Below are 19,968 nucleotides of genomic sequence, written 5' to 3'. Positions count from 1 at the left end.
TTTTAATTAAAAAAGTACAAAAGGAGACGCTAAAATAAAATAAAAACAAATTGTGTGTCGTTCATAAGCATTTCGAACGTGACCATGGGTATTTCAAGTTTTCAACTTCCTATGGCAAACAAGCCATTGTTGATTCCATGTAGTTGGGTTGGATAATCTATTCGTTCATGGTGCATATATTGTTTAACAAAAAGTTATTAGGAAAAACTCAGCCCCCTCACAAACAATTTTTTTTAAAAAAAAATGAAGTGAGCATATTTTCTTCGAAATATCTAAATATATTAGCATAGTCGTCTAGAACTCTAGATTGCCTTGAATTTGGGTGTTTCTTTTCAGCTTTATATCCCTTCGGCATGAACACAACTACACAAGCAACAAGAACATGATCAAAAGAAAAAGGGCAAAAACTACAAGAATGAAAACATCAAAAGAAAAAACGATTCAAAATATAATGTTATGTAAATCTTGTAACTATAGAAGTATTCTAGAAAATTGAATTAATAAAAAGGATTGCTATGAATTAAGCTCACATTAGCATTAGAGTCGCAGTTGAATTTTCTCCCGGTCGACCTTATTCTATGTAACTTGTTTTGTGTGTATCGTTTTTATATTAATCATGTGCTTTATTGCATGTGTTAAAAGTTGGTGTAGGTATCATATTTTATTACTCTAAAATTAAAGTGGTTGTGTTTTTTTAATTTCCATAATCTCCAGGTAATCCAAAGCTATAGCCTATAGTTGGTGAGATCTCTCCTTGTTGCTGACTTGCTGTGCACCGCAAGAATTAGACTGACCGGTTGGGAATGGTCGCACTTGAAAAGATATGCATGGTTTATGATACGGCATCTTTGATATAGAGACTCGAACTATATTTGCGTTTCTCTACATCTTGTGAAACATCAACAAACCATATGATTGAATTAATTAATTACGAATTCTCCTAGTTATGTAATAATGTATGAGTGCAATCCTGCAGTTTCATTTGTGTGGATTCAACGAAATCAGTTAGTCTAAGTACTGTGATTCCTTATAAAACTTATGATGTTTTGACTACTAGTAGCAGGTGTACAGAATGATTAACTCTATTTCATCTTATTCGGAATATAAGTCAGTCCACAGAAGATCGATCATAACCTGGTATTATCACAAGTTGTACGAAGGCTAAGGTAATTTCTTGCGAATATATGTACGTTTTCCTTAACAAATATCGATCTTGACCAGTTTTAAAAGGACAAACAAATTTCTTTGTCTTTTTTTTTTTCGCAATCTTTAACACCAACTGAGCTCGGTTAAAGTGTTACGTCTCTCTGCCCATTTTATTCTCCACTAATATCTTAAAAGGCTTTGGCGGCCAAAATCTACTTGAATGCTAAAGGTGTGGGATCAGTCTACTAGACCATGAAGTTCAGTTTAGAAAACTAAAACTAATGTTTTTTTTTAATCTATAATGTCTCATAACCATACAGAATAAAAATTACCACTATTCAACAATTGAATAAAGATTGTAATTGAATAATAAAAACGTTTAAGCTAACAACCTACAAATTATAGCATGTGCCCACCACAGATCTTATTAGCCCTTCGAGCAGGCGAGCAGCTAAGTAGGTGAGTCGCTGTACACAGCTTTTCCCGCACGTGTCTGTTTTTATGGTGCACATAAAGCTTTTTATTATGGTGAACATACACGCAGAAGATTGCAGCTTATATTCTGAAATTATATAACTGAGTCTACCATCAACCTTTTGGTATTTGTTTCAAATACCGGTCAGGTTCTTCAGTGCTATCAGAATCTAACCTCACGCGCCTTAAAATCCGCAAATATTTGATACGCGCATCGATCTCCTCATCATCGACGGTTGGTGTTTCTCACGCGCTCTTACGGTTAGTCACCTAAGTTGTTATCTTCTCGTGCCATCCACATGACTGCGCACATTAGTTTTGACCATGGTCTCTAATTTTTCTCGTTTTAAAATATTTATATTAATTTCGTGCCATTTTTCTCTTTTTTCTTCTTCTTTCTTATATATGAGCACCACTAAAAATCCCTAGCTTTCTCAGTCCCTCTCTCTCTCTCTCTCTCTATCTGAAGCGATGACGACGTCGTTTCGATCTCCGGCGGGCGCCGCCACTGTGTTTTCTGCCAATCAGAAGATCCGGCTTGGGAGGGTCGACGCTTTGAGCTCCTCTCGTACGGTTTTCCTGGGAAGAAACCTGCGTGGTGTCCTTCCGGTGCCTCCATCGTCGTCATCTTCATCGTCTTCTTCGTCAATCCTAGCGGTATCGACGGTGAGAATTGATACCTTATTCTGATTTAGCCGTATCGTTTGATAAAATCCTTGCTTAGAGTGGATTTCTTTTCCAATGGAAATATTAATTTCTCTGGGATTTGTTCTTATGGATACGTTTATGTCTCTGGTTTTAATCGCGGAGAAGTGATTTCTTGGCTGTTTGATTAGTTAACACTGTGTTGGATAACAATCATGGTATTTTTCGAAATCTCGAATCGATCGATGCTGTTTTTTGGGCAACGATACGATCGATTGGTGATTGAATATTGTGTTAGGATGTTGGATTATTCAGGGTTTAGGTCGAACTTAGATAGCTACGCGAGAAGTTTATTTCTTTCTCTGATGCTGTTCCGTGATTTTCTATTCTTCAGCCAGCGAAGACTGAGACAGCGAAAACCACCAAGAGGAGTAAGGTTGAAATAATCAAGGAGAAGAGTAATTTCATTAGGTATCCTCTTAACGAGGAGCTTTTGACAGAGGCTCCAAACGTCAATGAATCCGCCGTGCAGCTCATCAAATTCCACGGAAGCTACCAACAGTACAACAGAGAGGAACGTGGTGGAAGATCCTACTCCTTCATGCTCCGTACAAAGAACCCAAGTGGCAAGGTCCCGAACCAGCTCTACTTGACCATGGATGACTTAGCCGATGAGTTTGGCATCGGCACGCTTCGTTTGACTACTAGGCAAACATTTCAGCTTCATGGCGTTGTGAAGCAGAATCTCAAGACCGTGATGAGCTCCATTATAAAAAACATGGGTAGCACTCTTGGTGCTTGTGGTGATCTGAATCGAAATGTTCTTGCTCCAGCTGCGCCTTATGTCAAGAAAGACTATCTGTTTGCGCAAGAAACAGCCGATAACATCGCGGCTCTTCTCAGTCCTCAATCAGGGTTCTACTATGACATGTGGGTTGATGGAGAGCAGTTTATGACAGCTGAGCCACCTGAGGTTGTGAAGGCTAGAAATGATAACTCTCATGGAACCAACTTTGTCGACTCTCCTGAGCCCATTTATGGCACCCAGTTCTTGCCAAGGAAGTTCAAGATCGCTGTAACTGTGCCTACAGATAACTCGGTCGATATTCTCACCAATGATATTGGCATTGTTGTCGTTTCAGATGAAAATGGGGAACCCCAGGGTTTCAACATATACGTAAGTCTCTACATTTGCTTTAGTATCTCCAAAAATTTATTAATTTCTTTCGCATTGCTTATAGATTTTGTTTTTCTCTTTCAGGTCGGTGGAGGTATGGGAAGAACACACCGAATGGAGTCTACTTTTGCCCGCATTGCAGAACCATTAGGTTACGTACCTAAGGAGGATATCTTGTATGCCGTGAAGGCCATTGTTGTCACACAGCGAGAACACGGGAGAAGAGATGATCGCAAATACAGTAGAATGAAGTATCTGATCAGCTCTTGGGGAATTGAAAAGTTTAGAGATGTGGTTGAGCAATATTATGGTAAAAAGTTTGAGTCTTTCCGTGATTTACCAGAGTGGGAGTTCAAGAGTTATTTGGGATGGCATGAGCAGGTCAGTCACTGACCAATTTTTTAAAATGTTACAGAGCTTCTCTTGTCCTCATAGTTATCAATTCTCTTTTTTGGTCTATCGTTTACAAACCTTGCAGGGAGATGGTACTTGGTTTTGTGGTCTTCATGTAGACAGTGGACGAGTTGGTGGTAACATGAAAAAGACACTGAGAGAAGTCATTGAGAAGTACAAGCTTGATGTGCGTATCACGCCCAATCAAAACATTGTATTATGTGATATCAAGAGCGAATGGAAGCGCTCCATCACCACAGTGCTTGCTCAGGCTGGCCTATTGGTAAGCAATTTATTTTTTTCATGGGAGAGAAAAAAAATCAGCTTTTGACAGTATTAGTTTTGCCAACGTGAAATGAAGTTGACAAAGTCTATTAATTTGAGCAGCAACCAGAGTTTGTAGACCCTCTAAACCAAACCGCAATGGCTTGCCCAGCTTTCCCTTTGTGCCCTCTAGCTATAACTGAGGCAGAGCGTGGGATCCCCAGCATTCTAAAGCGAGTGCGAGCAATTTTTGAGAAGGTAAGAACTCATAGATAAAAAGATAACTTCACTTAATTTTGAGCCATAACAATGGTTGATGTGCAAACTCTTTCTTCTCTCAGGTCGGTCTTGAATACGATGAATCAGTTGTGGTAAGAGTGACTGGCTGCCCTAATGGATGTGCTAGACCATACATGGCTGAACTCGGTCTTGTCGGGGATGGTCCAAACAGCTATCAGGTAATTACCTCTCTGGCTAGCTTCCTTCATTGGATTCAAATCGACAAAAGCTCATTGCAGGGTCTTGTGTTGTTGTTTCTTGCAGGTTTGGTTAGGAGGAACTCCGAACCAGACGCAGATAGCGAGGGCTTTCATGGACAAGGTGAAGATTCATGACTTCGAGAAAGTCTTTGAGCCATTGTTTTACAACTGGAAACTCGGGAGACAACCGAAGGAATCATTTGGAGAATTCACAACCCGCATGGTAAGAATTTCCAGACGGCTCTTATTGAATTCTCAGGACTTTTGAAAAATATTATAGAAAGCTTAGAGATAGAATTTTGTCGAATTGAAAAATATTTCAGGGATTCGAGAAACTCAAGGAGCTAATAAATACATACGAAGGATCTCCCAAGTAAAACAGCAAAGCCTCTTCTTTTGGTCTTTACACAAGACAAAGTATCTGTTGTCTTGTCGGTCGGACTGTTACTCTTCAGTAACACCAATAAGCTTGTAGTCTTTTCCTTCTTTTTTTTGGTATGTTCAATTTCTGTAAGGACAAAATAATTACTTGCTTTTTTGGGATAATGTATTTGCTATTTGCACAAAAAAACAGTAATCATGTTCTTGGAATTTTTTTTTGTTAAGCAACAATGTTTGGAACAATAGCTGGCTGATACTAATCGGGCCAACATGTACATTGCTCACCAAAACTTCTCGGGCCAATATCGATCTAAACATGATATCCTTGGGAGTTATTTGTGTATTTCTCCCCTGATAAAACCAACTATGAACAATTGTTATAATTATCAGTCTTGTGTGTTGAAATGTAAATGATAGTACTTGCATCATTTTCGATGTTCCAATGTCCTTTCCTGAATATATATCAATGTAAATTTAATTTTACGATTTCTCCCGACTCATTTTTCTTGGTAAGATTTCTAACATTCCTTCATTTCAGTCCAAATGATATGTCGGTAGAAATTTAATTTAATTTTTCCGCCACTCATCTCTCAAATTAATCGCTATTCACTTTATAACCTAAGTCAACTTAAAAACACATAGCATGTGGTCTCTTCCTACTCTTAGAAAAAACTACACATGACACAAGTTTTCACCAAATCGGCATTTTCGCAAATCTTAAGTGATTTCTGAAAAAAAAAAAAAAAATTCTGATAAGTTTTGATGCAATTAGTAACTAACCAAATATTTCCATTTAGGAGAATTCACTCAATCAGTATTCACTGTTGAGCCGATATCGCTTAAGTTATAACGTATGACTCTTTTAAAAAGGTGATCTTATACTTCTTATAACATATTAACCGATTGCTTTCGACATGTTTTAAAGTACAATATCCAACATAGATATGGTAAGCAATCGTACGAAGCGAAGGTGTAAGGAAAGCAATAGTATAAAGAAAGAGGAAAACAGACATCAAAGATTTACATGTCAATGAGTAACGACCGTTATAAGTTATAACTTATAACATTTGCGATTGATCCAAAAATAATTGTTTACTTATTTACACAAATCTTTACTCTGTTTTAATAAGCTTCCCCTTCTCTTCTTCTTCTTCATCTTCAATCCTCCAAAGCTAAAAAAGGTTCTGTTAGAAAAAGAAAAAAATGTCACTCCTCTCATTTTGTCAGACTTCTCTTGAATTGTTCCCTAATGTCTTCTTAACCTTTTTGGCGATTCTCATAACCGGTTTAGTTTTAGCAATCATCACGTACCGGAATCACAATTCGAACCGTAAAAACCTCCCGCCGGGCCCACCAGGATGGCCGGTGATTGGGAACCTGTGTCAATTCGCGCGCTCCGGGAAGCAGTTCTTCGAGTACGTCGAGGAGCTGATAGATATTTACGGTCCAATTTTTACCCTCAGGCTAGGGAGCCGGACTATGATCATCATCTCCGACGCGAGTCTCGCACACGAGGCGTTAATCGAGCGTGGGGCCCAATTTGCGACCCGACCCATCGAAACTCCGACCCGGAAAATCTTCAGCTCCAGTGAAATCACAGTCCATTCTGCCATGTATGGACCTGTGTGGAGGTCACTGAGGCGGAACATGGTCCAGAACATGCTGAGCTCAAATCGGCTCAAGGAATTTGGTTCCGCGAGAAAATCCGCCATGGATAAGCTTATCGAAAGGATCAAATCGGAGGCAAAAGACAACAAAGGACTCGTCTGGGTTCTGAGAAACAGCAGATTCGCCGCGTTTTGCGTTCTATTAGATATGTGCTTCGGAGTTGAGATGGAGGAGGAATCAATCGAGAAGATGGATCAGATGATGACGGCGATATTATACGCCGTCGATCCAAAGCTCCACGATTACCTCCCGATTCTAACGCCGTTTAACGCCGGAGGGAGAAATCGCGCTCTGGAGCTTCGCCGGGAACTTGTGGAATTCGTCGTCAGATTCATCGAGAAACGGAAGAAGGCGATCTGGAATCCAGAAGGATCCGACGAAACGGCGTCGTCTTTCTCGTATCTCGACACTCTCTTTGATCTCAGAGTCGTCGAAGGAAGCGAAACGACACCGTCAGACGAAGATCTCGTGACGCTTTGCTCTGAGTTTCTCAACGCCGGTACGGATACGACGGGAGCGGCAATCGAGTGGGGGATCGCGGAACTGATCGCGAATCCCGAGATTCAATCTCGACTGTACGATGAGATTAAATCGACGGTGGGAGATCGCGCGGTGGAAGAAAAGGACGTGGACAAAATGGTCTTCTTACAAGCCGTCGTCAAAGAGCTTCTCCGGCGACACCCACCGACTTACTTTACGTTAAGCCACGGCGTAACGGAACCGACGACTCTCTCCGGGTATAATATACCTGTCGGAGTCAACATCGAGTTCTATCTTCCTGGAATCAGTGAAGACCCGAAGATATGGTCCGACCCGAAAAAGTTCGACCCGGACCGGTTCGTATCGGGGCGGGAAGACGCCGATATAACTGGAGTAGCCGGAGTGAAGATGATGCCTTTCGGTGTTGGCCGTCGGATCTGTCCGGGGATGGGAATGGCGACGGTTCACGTGAATTTGATGATAGCGAGAATGGTTCAGGAGTTCGAGTGGAGCGAGTATCCACCGGGAAGCGACGTAGATTTCTCCGGGAAGTTGGTGTTTGCGGTGGTGATGAAGAAGCCGTTGAGAGCCATGGTGAAGCCTAGAGCTCGAATTTGAAAATCCGCTGAATCATAAGCATATGAATTGGGAAACCTTTTTTTTTTCTTCTTTTGGCGGCAGAATTGGGAAACCCATTTTATATTTGAATATGCATAGACAATATAAAAACAAAGAAAATTTAATACCGCATTTACATTATATAATCCTGAGTGTTGAAAACACTTAGGTATGATTTGTACTCAAATGCCAAATGTTATATTGGTGGTGTCATCGACATTAATAAAAGAATTGGTTGACCATATAAACAACTCGTGAGATGAGAACTGGGAGAAAAAAACAAAGTCAAAATGAGATTAGTTCTTAAGATTCATTATTTGTAGACATTCGATTCAAAGTTTTCTTGGTAAAACTCTAGTGCAAATTCACCATAATTATGAAATCAAAAACAACATCGATTGACATTTGCTCAATTGGATTTGAATGGTAAAAATAGGAATATGCAAACGGTCACATTATAGTTATCTAAATTTACCAAAAATACACTCCATTAGTAGATTAAAAACGTAGTTGAGGAGAAAAGTAATACCGTGTTACAAATGTTAGCAATCGACCTCAGTGATAATAAAACCTGAAACAAATATGTTATCATTCGACCCCACGAAAATCACCTATCTAATCAGGTTTACAACTACTACTCAGATGAAAGACAAAAAAAAAAGCTTTACTAAATTTCATCGTACTAATCGTACCAAACCCAGCCTTATAAAATTAAATGGCTTGAGTCACAATACCAAAAAGATTCTGATTACTTTAAATTCTTCTCACCTAAATTCTCATGCACTACTCTGTTTTTATAGCTTCTCTTCCTCTTCTTCTTCTATCCCACTCATTCTAAATCCTCATAGCAGAAGAAATAAGAAAAAGAGAGCTCAAAATGTCTCTCTTCTCGTTTCCTCTCACTTCCTTCAACATCTCTCCTTCACTCTTCTTCACTATCCTACTGTCCTGTTTCGTTCTATTGATCCTCTCGCGCCAGAGTTCTAAATCGAAGCGCGTGAACCTCCCTCCTGGTCCTCCGGGTTGGCCGGTGGTCGGAAACCTCTTCCAATTCGCGCGCTCCGGGAAGCAGTTTTACGAGTACGCCGATGATCTCAGGAAAAAATACGGTCCCATTTACACGTTGAGGATGGGGAGCCGCACGATGATCATCATCTCTGATTCGACTCTCGCTCACGACGCTCTGATTCAACGTGGGCCCATGTTCGCGACCCGACCCAAAGAAAACCCGACCCGGACCATCTTCAGCTCCAACACTTTCACCGTCAACGCTTCCGTGTACGGTCCCGTGTGGCGGTCACTGAGACGGAACATGGTACAGAACATGCTGAGCTCGACCCGGTTCAAGGAGTTCGGGCCTGTGAGACAATCCGCCATGGATAAGCTCGCGGAGAGGATCAAATCAGAGGCTAGTGATAACAACGGCCTTGTTTGGGTCCTGAGAAACGCTCGATTCGCTGCGTTTTGCATTCTACTGGAAATGTGTTTCGGAATCGAGATGGATGAAGAATCGATTTTGAAAATGGATCAGATGATGAAGAAGGTGTTGATCACAATCGATCCAAGACTCGACGATTATCTCCCGATCCTTGCTCCGTTTTACTCCAAGCAGAGAAAACGCGCGCTCGAGGTTCGCCGTGAACAGGTCGATCTCGTCGTTGGGTTCATCGAGAGACGACGGAGAGCGATTCAGAACCCGGGATCCGATAAAACGGCGTCGTCTTTCTCTTACCTCGATACACTCTTCGACCTAAAAATCGAAGGCCGTAAAACGACGCCGTCTAACGAAGAGCTCGTCACGCTCTGCTCTGAGTTTCTCAACGGAGGTACGGACACGACGGGGACGGCGATCGAGTGGGGCATCGCGCAGCTGATCGCGAATCCTGAGATCCAATGTCGGCTCTACGATGAGATCAAATCGACGGTGGGAGATCGTTCAGTCGAGGAAAAAGACGTGGACAAAATGGTCCATTTACAAGCTTTCGTCAAGGAGATTCTCCGGAAACATCCACCGACTTACTTCACGTTGACTCACTCCGTGACGGAGCCGACGACGGTCGCCGGCTACGATGTTCCCGTCGGGATCAATGTCGAGTTTTATCTTCCGGGTATAAACGAGGATCCGAAAATCTGGTCTAACCCGCAGAAATTCGACCCGGATCGGTTTATTTCGGGTAAGGAGGATGCGGACATAACCGGTGTAACCGGAGTGAAGATGATGACGTTCGGCGTCGGCCGTCGGATCTGTCCAGGGCTATCGATGGCGACCGTACATGTGCACTTGATGCTTGCGAAGATGGTTCAAGAGTTTGAGTGGAGCGCTTATCCGGCGGGAAGCGAGATTGATTTAGCGGGGAAATTGGAGTTTACCGTGGTGATGAAGAAACCCTTGAGGGCTATGGTTAAACCAAGATTTTAATTTTTATTTTATTTTTAATTATGAAAACGATGTGTGCTTATGTTAAGGGAACCTATACTTTAAAAATTTGTCGAGGGGTTTTGTGAATTCAAGTAAAAGTTTACATTTATTGCCAAGCATATCAATAAATGATTTCTTTTTTGTTGTTTCTTTAATAAACTTTGAGCTATATCTCGATATTGTGCTTGGGCACATACTGACATAAGTAATGCGTAACGATCCAGTTGAAACAAGAACGCATCTTTTTCAGTGTACGGCTATGCTAATAATATGATTTTTCACTTGCCACCTGAATCGATCGATTAGCGGTAGAATGTCACATGAAATAAAAGACGATATCAATAATAATTATGAATGATGACGTCCAACAAACAAAAAAGTTATGAATGATAAACCATTGATACCTAGAAAATCAAGATTTTATTAATATAGCCAACAAAGTAGATGTGTGAAGACATACATGTGGGAGATTTTATTTTGTTTTAGTTAAGAGGACATGCATGTGGGAGTTGGGACGTGGTTGAGTCGAACGTTTAAAGAGCCGCCAAATTTAGCTCAGATTGTGATCGTGAATCATTTGGTTTATTAATGTTTGAAATACAGCAGTTCACAATTTAACAACAATTACTTTATCTGCTAAGCTTACTTTTGTAGCTGAACTCATCTAATTAATATGGAGTGAACTAAGATTCAGCTGGCAAGTGGTTTAACAAAAGAAAATTGGAACCTTTGTTCCTACGAACTTGGAAGCACTAAACAAAACGTTACTTACTCTTGCTCCCTTAATTATAGAAATCAGAGTAGTGCTAGTGACGCCATAATTTACAATTAACGAACAAAAAAGAGGAAAAAAAAGGCTTAGTCCCTTTGACTTAGTCTGATGATACTTTTGGATTAACTTTCTTCACTCTTGTTGCCCGCCGAGCTTGATTAGAGTCTCATGCTAACAGTTTTATTTCGTCGATAAAACGCTCAACAGTGCCAATCTTTCTTTTAATCTAAAACTTTTTGTTTTTTTTTTTAAATAACCATTTTTAAATTTCCTCTGTTTTCTTCTATTTCTTTTTTCCTAAGCAAGCCGCAAAGAAAACATTGCCAAATCTGGAGTTGCTGAAGCAAGTGGATGCCTATGGGCGTAATTGACTGATCTGCGTGTTCATATGCTGCTCACGTCCATTGAAACTAAAATGCGATTTCCCTTATAGTGCTGTGCTTAATGATCGTGGTTATTATAAGTATTCAACAATATGCAATTTCCCTTATATTTTAGATTTCTTATTTTCCTCTAATTGATTTAGTTGACCTAGGCCTCTTCGGTTAGTTGAGAATACTGGGGTTAACGGAAAGATGTTTGGAAAGGAACAACAAAAATATTTTTCTTAGTAATTTAATTTTATAGGATATTGAATTTATATTAGTAATAATAATTTTCATTCCATTAATAAAATAGATTTTATGTTTGGACTACATTTGTTCCAATTGTGAAGGAGAAGCCCATTTCCTTGGCCCATTACCAAATACCATAATTAAATTAATTTATCTCTTGCTCGCTTTTCCTTCCTCTTCTTCATCTTCTTCTTCTTCTTCATTATTTTTGGTTATTTGTTGTTGTTAAATCATCATCTTCTCTTTTACGAGCATAACTGATCTCCTCGCTTACGAGTTTTCATTTTGAAATTTATTTCTTAGCTTTGTATGATCATCTTCTTCCAACACTTCTGACATGGAGGCAACTGGTATTTGGGGAGAAATTGAACGTTCTGAGAGGTGCGTCTGATAATTTGATTTGCATATAATTTCCATGCTTGCTTATTTTTTTTGGTCCTGTACTAAAACTGGCGATGCATAGAGTTAATGATAGAAGGGAATTGATTTAGTTAATGATAGAAGGGAATTTTTCTCCAGAATCTTCCGTGAATCGAGAGATCCATTGTTTTCTTCAGTAACTTTCCAGTGGGATTATCTATCGGATTTTGATTCATTTATACATAGAAGCCGGAGAAAGAAAATAAATCTTATACTTGGAGCAACATCATACTTCTTAGAAAAAATTTCCTCTCAACTTGAAATGTCTCTGATGACTCAAATTTATATCATACTTGTAAATCATTTTCGTTTTCTGGGTTTTTACAAATTGTAGAAAGAAATTTGCAAAGTACATTTTTTTATTGCTTCTTGTGGTTTTGTTTCCTTGTGCAGTTACCTCGTCTGCTCTATGTACGAAGACGCCGAGTCATTATCTTCCTCCATACTGAAAAGAATGTTTGGCAACATTGATGTTTTATCTGAGGAAGCTCTTGGTGATCATCAGTTTAATGACATGTTGGAATCTCTTGGCATGGTTTTAGTCCAATCCTTGCATGGACTCGGCAGGTATATTTCATGACTATTCAGATGATGATCTAGTTCGAGCATTTCTTTCCCTCTTACTTCCGTCTGGAATTGGATGCTGTAAGAAGAAACGTTAGAGTTTAGTACATTTGTTGTAGTTTTGGCTCTGTGATAGTTCTTCCAACAAAATGGGTTTTTTTTTTTCATGCAGAGCAGCTGAGATTGTAAAGGAATTAAGACAAGTGTTTGGCGAAATTGTGGCTATTCCTGTTCAAGTTCTTCTCACTGGGTTTAGTTCTTGTTCTGTTTTCTTTTTCCGACATTATTACAGCTTGATAATGCTTGATAAGGAGGATCTTTGGTTCTTTCTACCATAGATTTCAGAACTAGGAGTACATGACACTCATTAACAAAATACTTAACATGTCGCAGTATTTGCTAACTTTTGCTTATTAGGGGCTGTACGATATTGGTCTATGACTGCATTAGCATATACAGAAATTCATAGAACAAGATCGTGGATATTTAGTTTTGCTGATCTTGTATTTTTTTTGTTTTTGTTTTCCCTTTAAGAATTTGCCTTCAAATATCAAACGGTTCCTACTCGGGTGTACGTGAGATTCTGGAAGAGTTCTTTAGCATATGGGTTTACAAGGACACCCACTACATTCTTAATGATGCTGGATTAAGTGCAAAGGGATTCCATGGGAAAACGCATTTGGATATTGATGAGTACATGGAAGTTGTGGAGCTGTATACCTTTGGAATTCTTGGAAATGTTTCAGACGACATGGGCCTAGCTATTTCATGGGTTGAGAAGGCTGCACTACCCGAGGAAAGACGACAGGTACTGTTGAATCATTTATGTGTTGTGTGTGAGAACTCGTGAATCTGTTCCAAGTTTCAACTAAGATGCTAGATTAAACTCTCGGTTTTCAGGGGCTTTTGAGAAGATTGGATTCTTTACTTTCTCTCAAAACAGCAAATGTTCCAGAGTCGAATTCTTTTGAGGAAGATTCCAAGGATTCTTCTTATTCTGTAGTGAACAACTGGTCTTTGGCTAATGAAAAGAAGGATGACATTGAATCCGTCCTGAAACTCTCTAAACAACATGAACGATCGTCGCTTTGGTCATCCCACTCTTTAAGCCTCAAGCTTGGTAATACCCAGTATAGCCTATCCAAGCGAAAGGTTGCCATAAGCCTTGCTGGAGTAATCATCTTTTATGCTTTGAAGAGAAAACGGGCTGCTTTCATACGGTAAGAATTCTTCTAAGCCTGTTTCTGAACATCGGTATTCTTGAATGATCCGAACTTTAGTTGATACGTTGTGTTTTTTTTAATATATAAAAAAAATAAATAAGCTGTGTGAGTTTGTTTACTTGTTTCAGGATCATTCGCAGACAAATGGAGTCCACGAAAAAAGCATTTGTGGATTTTTGGAAGCTTGCATTTTCATACCAAGTGAACCCTCTCGCAGCTATTCAATCCATACCAAGCACCGCAACATGAGGCAATAGGTGCACAATTCCACAGTCTAGAATTTGGATCAAATACCTGATTTTGCATTGAAAATTTAGCTGCATCCCTTTTTAGTTTCTAGCTCGGGCTTTATCACACCATATACTTGGTTACTCAAAAGTGTGTTGTATAATCAGATCCATTCTCAGTTTTGTGTGAAAATGTTAAAGCAACAGTAGCCTATGTGTTGGCGCTCATTTGAATAAAACTGAAGATTATACTAATGGAATAGTCTCGAATATCTTCAATACATTGGCTCAAACTTAGTAAACCCAACTCATCTTGAAAAACCAAACTGTTGTCAATTGAAGATAACTAAAGAACCTTTTGCATTTGATGGAGGATATTATATCTTGGGATACAACGTTTCTAAGGAAAGCATTTCAATAACTAATAGAAGGCAGCAATGCTCAGCCACAAGTCATAGTAAATAGTAGAAAAAAAAAGAAAAAGATTCCATAGAGATATTAGAAAAACAGAGTCGCATGAAATGCTCTGCTTCTCCTTAGGCCTTGGCGGACTCAGCCTCGGCGTCCCAAAAAGCCGATTTCTTTCCTGTTTTTGATACTGTCTGCAAAACCGCGTCTGGCTGCACGTTGCCTTTCACTGTCACTTTTTGCTCCTTTATATCCACGTCAAATGACTCCACGCCTGCAAAAAAAACCGAGTCAAGTGATGTTCCATACTCATGACTCTCTTAAGGTTTCTTTCTATCGAAAGGTGGTAGATTAAGCGAGACAGAATCATTTTGTAAAAGCATTGCATTTTGGAGACGGAACATAACGTCAGTACTTATGCTAGTCATAGAAAAACTAACCTTCCATCTTTCCGAGGACTCTTTTCACAGCTCCAACACATCCCTCGCATGACATAGCCACTCTGAGAACAACGGTCTACATCGGAAAACACCTTAACTTCGGTCAAGACTGAGATTAAACAGAAAACGGCTTGTTCCAATTGAAAATGCAAAATCTTATTGTAGAATGAGGTTTAGCTAACAAAATGACCTATAAACCCGTTGAAACAGTTATCACATTTATCGAAAAACCATCTGAGAACCAAACAAAACACATCTCAGACCCTTTCAGCTATCATGATACAGATTCGGGGATCTCTGTTCATGATTCTGTCCGGTCCTCACGAGTAATTTCTCAATCATTATCAACATCTCAAGCCTACTAATTCCAATGGTTGTCCATATATACGACTGCAACTAGAGCCAATAGATCGATGCAACCAGAGAGATCATTGTTAGAGCAGATACATGAAATGACAGCGAATTATCACACACATCATAACTAGATCGAGAAACTGGAGAAGGAATCCAATAAGATCAGACCTTGGATTGAAAAGTTTCAAACTTTTATCTCTAACAAACGGGGAGAATTGCGATAAAGTAGACTAATTTACGATGAACCCAGATCTCGAAAATGGAATTCAAAGAAGAGAGTCAAAACCCGATTGATAATACCTGAGACATAGCTTCGATCTCTCACCGAAATTTAAACCACAGCGAAGGCGAGAGAGAGAGAGAAAGAGAAAGAGAGAGAGGAGAGATTGCAATGATAAAGTTGATGCGATTTATGTTTTGAAAGGATATGGCTGTGTTCAAGTCAAGGCAATCTAATGATTGCGATATGACTGAAAACAAAAAATACGTAGATAAAAGGTATAATTGGTTGTATATTTTTTTCATACTTATTTTAAGCCAATCATGGACCGCCTCTTTTTATCCTTAAGTGCCTTGTTTGTCCTTGGCGCCAATCGCCAATTAAAGGCTACGCAGATATACTAGTGAAATTTTATGAAGTAATCTTAAGTCGGATTATACTGTACATACATTGTAAAGTGATATATGCGCGTGCAATATATGAATTTATAAATTATGTAGCTAAGTTAGAGAACATGTTTGCGTCTAAGTCTATACAAGATGTAGTTTGTTTTATATATGTAGTAGTCGAATTTATACATGTTGTACCTGAATTTTTATCTTGTAACCAGATTTATACATATAGTTGCTCGATTTCTAATTTATTTATGCTATAGTAAAACACCTAATATATATATATATACATGTTGTGTCAGGATTCATACATTATATATATATATATATATATTCATTCAACAATAACTGACCTTTGAATTCTAAAAATGGGAGAAACCACTAGAATGCAAAAATGTGGTTAGTTAATCCAAAATATATGTTAAAAGTAGGACTATTTATCTTAATTTCTAGATTGTGGTTGTTGCGCCAAGCAAATCTCGTAATTCGGTTGAAATTGGCACGTAGGACAGAGTTTTCGTTGTTGTCGTAAATTCACGTTATATATCTTAGCTTTGATGGTTGCAAAAAGTGTGCTGTTTAAAAGTTAAAACCGCGTTTTATTATTAACAATCTTTTAAAAAATTATAGCAAATAAACAAAACGAATTACTTCTTTTGGGAATCCATTATCTTTATAAATAATGTTTTCTTGTTTATTCCTAATTTTCATTACCCTATAAGTTCTCGGGAACAAAAAGTTTCCAGAGTAGTTGAAAAACGAAAACCTCCTCACAAATCTTAGATTACTTATATTGGGATCAAAAAGAAAAGGTGAAAAATGAAGAAAATAACCAAAAAGCTATCGACGAAATACGTGAAACTCCACAAGTGCAGGCTCCGGCAAGACGGGTCCATGAAGTCAGAGGAAAATGATGGAGAGCTTTTCCGGGAAAAAAACCATTTGCCGGAAATTAATGAGGAAAGTAATGAAACGACGAAGGAGACACCTAAGGTTACAAAGATTATGGAGTCCATGCATCGTAAGCTGATGCTAAAAGAGAAGGTTCCAAAAAAGGATATCCACGTGGACGGTTACGATCAATCCCAAATGGCTGAACGTTCGGTTAGGAATGGTGTCCGTGATCGCAAGGACATGCACCAACATGAAGGCTCGGTTAGAAATCACATGAATCGTGATGGTATGGATCAGCTCGTAGGCTCAGTTAGAAACGGTCATATGGATCATCTTGAAGATTTGATTAGGGGACGTGATCGTACGGACCATCTTGAAGGGTCCATTAGGAACGGTACTCGTGACCACCGTGCGGACCAGCTCGAAGGATCTAGCAAAAACGGTCAGAAATCTCAGCGTGAAGACATGACTCCTAAAACAAACGGTCAGGTAGATAAACCAGAAGGACCAACAAAAAGTCCTTCTGATTTTGCTTCGAAAAAAGATTATCTTGATTGGATTGAGTACGTGGAAGGATCTAGTCATCATTGTTTCGACCGGTCTGAAAATTCTGAAAAGCCTTATAGAAAGGACGACATCGAGCACGATCAGATTAGTGTTGGGATATCAGAAGGATCGATAGAGGGGAGTAACGACGAGATCTTATTGCTCAAGAGCTCTAAGTATAGAAAAAATGAGAAAATTGAAGATTCAAAAGGTTATAAGAAAGGCAAAGCCAGCAAGGTCAAAGATTCATTGAAAAATCATATGGTTGACTAAAAGTTGAATGGCCAATTTGGTCCCCCAACGAAAAAAAGGGGTCTTTCACATTGTATAATATGATATCATTGATCAGTTAGTTAGTGTGAACTACTACTACTACTACTACTACTCTGTATGACCGTTATTTTCAATAAATCCTTACTTTTTACTAATTGTATAGGACCGGTGTATAATAAACAACGAATTAAAAAAATCAACAACCGGCTTTTTTTTGGATTATTACGTTAGTTGGTTAGATATGTCACCGGCTGTATATCAATCCCTTGTAACATGATGAGTTATCAGAAGAGAAATATATTTCTTCTTTCATTGCTTGAAAGATATATTGCATCCATTCGAAAGAGGTCTTGATCCTATATATCCTGCGACATCCATATTTTGCAACAGACATTCAAGAATATTGAACAACCATTAGTTCAAAAGTCTGGATTAGACAAAGTAAGCAAAAGCTAAACAAATACTAAGTCTATTTTTTTCTGAAAAACCAAAAACTTGAATCTACAAAAAAAATCCTAAAGACCAAAAATCAAAATTTTTGGAAAATGTAATGTCGTTAGAGATATTCGTTTTCGTCATTAACAGGAACCGGAGAAGTAGCTGTGGGAATAGAAATATTCCAGAGGCATCTGCTAACCAATATGTGGCTTGCCCATCATAGAGTCTAAATCACTAATTTGTGGCTGGCCCATCATTGAGTTTAAGTAACCAATATGTGGCTGGTTCATCATAGAATCCAAGTCACCACTAAGTGGCTGCCTCATCATAGAGTCTAAGTCACCAAAATATGGCTGGTTCATCAAAGAGTCCAAATCACCAATATGTGGCTGACCCATCATAGAGTCAAAGTCACCAATATGTGGCATCATAGAGTCCAAGTCACCAATATGTGGCATCATAGAGTCTAAGTCACCAGTATGTGGCATGTCCAAGTCACCAATATGTGGCTGGTTTTTAGTAGAGTCCAAATCACCAATATGTTGCTGGTCTTTAGTAGAGTCTAAGTCACCAATATGTGGCATCACAGAGTCCAAGTCAGCAGTGTGTGGCTGGTCTTTAGTAGAGTCCAAGTCACCAGTATGTGGCTGATCTTTAGTAGAGTCCAAGTCAGCAGTAAGTGGCTGGTCTTTAGAAGAGTCCAAGTCGGATCCAGCAGGGACTGTTTCATCTTTAGCAGGCACCGAAGTTATGTCATGGATACTTGAGCGTTTCTTTGCCTTACTCTCCAAGTTTTGCCTCAAGAAATACTTCTGTGCATGGCTTGCGACTTGCGTTGCGGTCCTTGTCTTCACATACACCCTCGATATTTCCTTCCAATCTCCTTTCTTGAAATGTTGTAATCCTTTTAGAAAATTTCTGAAATATCATTTAAAATCAATCAGCCAAATTAGCCGGCACATAACCAAGATCGACATCATGACAATAAAATATGATGCGTTTATACGATTCAATAACCAACAAAAACCCCTGATATTTAGGAAGCCCCTAACAATGGTTCATCCTTAGCAAGATTCAATAAACAGTAGTCGATACTTTCCTCTAACTAACCAAAAAAAATCCCTAAATCATCAAGTGTTAATCCAGATACTTTCTCCCCAATCAACAGAATCCCTAAATCCAGAGTACTTTGCAAAATCAACAGAAACCTTAATTAATTCTCATAATTAGAAGTCGTAAGAGTAACGTACCCGTGTTCCTCTTCTGACCAAGGAAGTCCTCTCTTTCTATCTTTCTCGACGTTTGACTGTGACGAGATTCCACCTGAGTTATCCGGGTAAACGGGTACAGAAACCCGACCCGATTCGATAAGGTCTATATCGTGGACCAACGCGTCGTAGTAGTACATCACATCCTTAAGCGGAAACTGCAGATAGTCGGCGATAACCTCTAACCGATGCGGAGTATGGTCCGGGAATCGCAACAGAGCTTCCTCAACCTTCTTGTCATCAACCCTCGTCCATTGCCTCGAAGCCATAACAATCAATATCCTTAGTCTAGTCTTAGTCTCGTGATCCCAGCACCAAGAAATCTCGTTCGGGGAAATCTTTTATCTCCTAATCTAAAAAAACAAATTTGCTATCGAGGGTTTTCTCGTTTTATTTCTTTTTGAGATATATAGAGTGAATAGAAAAATTAACAACAGAAAAATCGCCCAAGAAATATTCTCCCTAACAAACAAATATACTCCCTAACGTCTTTTTAATTTGTTTTCCGTTAAATTGTCAAAAAGGATGTCGGTGATTTTTTTTGTTCTCTTCATTATTCATCAAAGATAAAATATTCAAGGAAGAAAAAAAATTTGCCCCTTTTTGCAAACATGAGATTTTTATTTTATTAATAGAGATTTTAATTATTATTATGAAAACTGAAACAAAATAGATATGGTTTTGCATGAACGCAAAATCCTTTTACACGCACAATAGAACCCAAAAGGACAGTAATATCCTGAGGCTTGAATAAGTTTTGCAACACATTTT

General features: G+C 39.0%; 7 protein-coding genes across 10 annotated transcripts; 5 read left to right on the top strand and 2 right to left on the bottom strand.

The window, feature by feature from the left end:
• Nucleotides 1-911: 911 nt before the first annotated feature.
• Nucleotides 912-7,802, top strand: LOC18023775 (cytochrome P450 77A4). Of its 2 annotated transcripts, XM_024159064.1 has the most exons (2): nucleotides 912-939; nucleotides 6,212-7,802. In XM_024159064.1, exons 1-2 carry the CDS (start codon nucleotides 912-914, stop codon nucleotides 7,723-7,725), a joined length of 1,542 nt encoding a protein of 513 aa, XP_024014832.1. In that variant the 3' UTR covers nucleotides 7,726-7,802. The 2 variants fall into 2 exon arrangements, with proteins under 2 accessions (XP_024014832.1, XP_006407540.1); XM_006407477.2 differs by lacking the exon at nucleotides 912-939 and having other exon boundaries at nucleotides 6,163-7,802.
• LOC18023776 (assimilatory sulfite reductase (ferredoxin), chloroplastic) lies at nucleotides 1,652-5,199 on the top strand. Of its 2 annotated transcripts, XM_006407479.2 has the most exons (9): nucleotides 1,652-1,881; nucleotides 2,090-2,286; nucleotides 2,660-3,442; nucleotides 3,527-3,823; nucleotides 3,921-4,118; nucleotides 4,223-4,357; nucleotides 4,441-4,557; nucleotides 4,643-4,801; nucleotides 4,902-4,955. In XM_006407479.2, exons 2-9 carry the CDS (start codon nucleotides 2,092-2,094, stop codon nucleotides 4,953-4,955), a joined length of 1,938 nt encoding a protein of 645 aa, XP_006407542.1. In that variant the 5' UTR covers nucleotides 1,652-1,881; nucleotides 2,090-2,091. The 2 variants fall into 2 exon arrangements, with proteins under 2 accessions (XP_006407542.1, XP_006407541.1); XM_006407478.2 differs by lacking the exon at nucleotides 1,652-1,881 and having other exon boundaries at nucleotides 2,092-2,286; nucleotides 4,902-5,199.
• Nucleotides 7,803-8,602: 800 nt separating the features above from the next.
• Nucleotides 8,603-10,255, top strand: LOC18023774 (cytochrome P450 77A4). Its single transcript, XM_006407476.2, has one exon. The coding sequence runs from the start codon at nucleotides 8,603-8,605 to the stop codon at nucleotides 10,142-10,144; it is 1,542 nt and encodes a 513-aa protein (XP_006407539.1). The 3' UTR covers nucleotides 10,145-10,255.
• A 1,493-nt stretch (nucleotides 10,256-11,748) lies between these two features.
• On the top strand, nucleotides 11,749-14,237 carry LOC18023773 (protein APEM9). Its single transcript, XM_006407475.2, has 6 exons — nucleotides 11,749-11,911; nucleotides 12,344-12,517; nucleotides 12,687-12,764; nucleotides 13,049-13,322; nucleotides 13,415-13,734; nucleotides 13,866-14,237. Exons 1-6 carry the CDS (start codon nucleotides 11,868-11,870, stop codon nucleotides 13,984-13,986), a joined length of 1,011 nt encoding a protein of 336 aa, XP_006407538.1. The 5' UTR covers nucleotides 11,749-11,867; the 3' UTR covers nucleotides 13,987-14,237.
• A 66-nt stretch (nucleotides 14,238-14,303) lies between these two features.
• Nucleotides 14,304-15,648, bottom strand: LOC18023772 (copper transport protein ATX1). 2 transcript variants are annotated; one of them, XM_006407473.2, is made up of 3 exons: nucleotides 15,467-15,648; nucleotides 14,813-14,888; nucleotides 14,304-14,646 (listed from the first exon to the last, which is right to left on the bottom strand). In XM_006407473.2, exons 1-3 carry the CDS (start codon nucleotides 15,473-15,475, stop codon nucleotides 14,501-14,503), a joined length of 231 nt encoding a protein of 76 aa, XP_006407536.1. In that variant the 5' UTR covers nucleotides 15,476-15,648; the 3' UTR covers nucleotides 14,304-14,500. The 2 variants fall into 2 exon arrangements, with proteins under 2 accessions (XP_006407536.1, XP_006407535.1); XM_006407472.2 differs by having other exon boundaries at nucleotides 14,813-14,921; nucleotides 15,467-15,594.
• Nucleotides 15,649-16,597: 949 nt separating this feature from the next.
• Nucleotides 16,598-17,491, top strand: LOC18023771. The gene has a single exon (XM_006407471.1). The coding sequence runs from the start codon at nucleotides 16,598-16,600 to the stop codon at nucleotides 17,489-17,491; it is 894 nt and encodes a 297-aa protein (XP_006407534.1).
• A 632-nt stretch (nucleotides 17,492-18,123) lies between these two features.
• LOC18023770 (transcription factor DIVARICATA) lies at nucleotides 18,124-19,466 on the bottom strand. Its single transcript, XM_024159505.1, has 2 exons — nucleotides 19,180-19,466; nucleotides 18,124-18,847 (listed from the first exon to the last, which is right to left on the bottom strand). Exons 1-2 carry the CDS (start codon nucleotides 19,464-19,466, stop codon nucleotides 18,124-18,126), a joined length of 1,011 nt encoding a protein of 336 aa, XP_024015273.1.
• Nucleotides 19,467-19,968: the final 502 nt, after the last annotated feature.

This window comes from Eutrema salsugineum, unplaced genomic scaffold, assembly GCF_000478725.1.
Source record: "Eutrema salsugineum unplaced genomic scaffold, Eutsalg1_0 scaffold_13, whole genome shotgun sequence".
Taxonomy (NCBI): Eukaryota; Viridiplantae; Streptophyta; class Magnoliopsida; order Brassicales; family Brassicaceae; genus Eutrema; species Eutrema salsugineum.
Note: the sequence above shows the minus strand (reverse complement) of the source record. Positions and strands in the feature narration are given on the sequence as shown.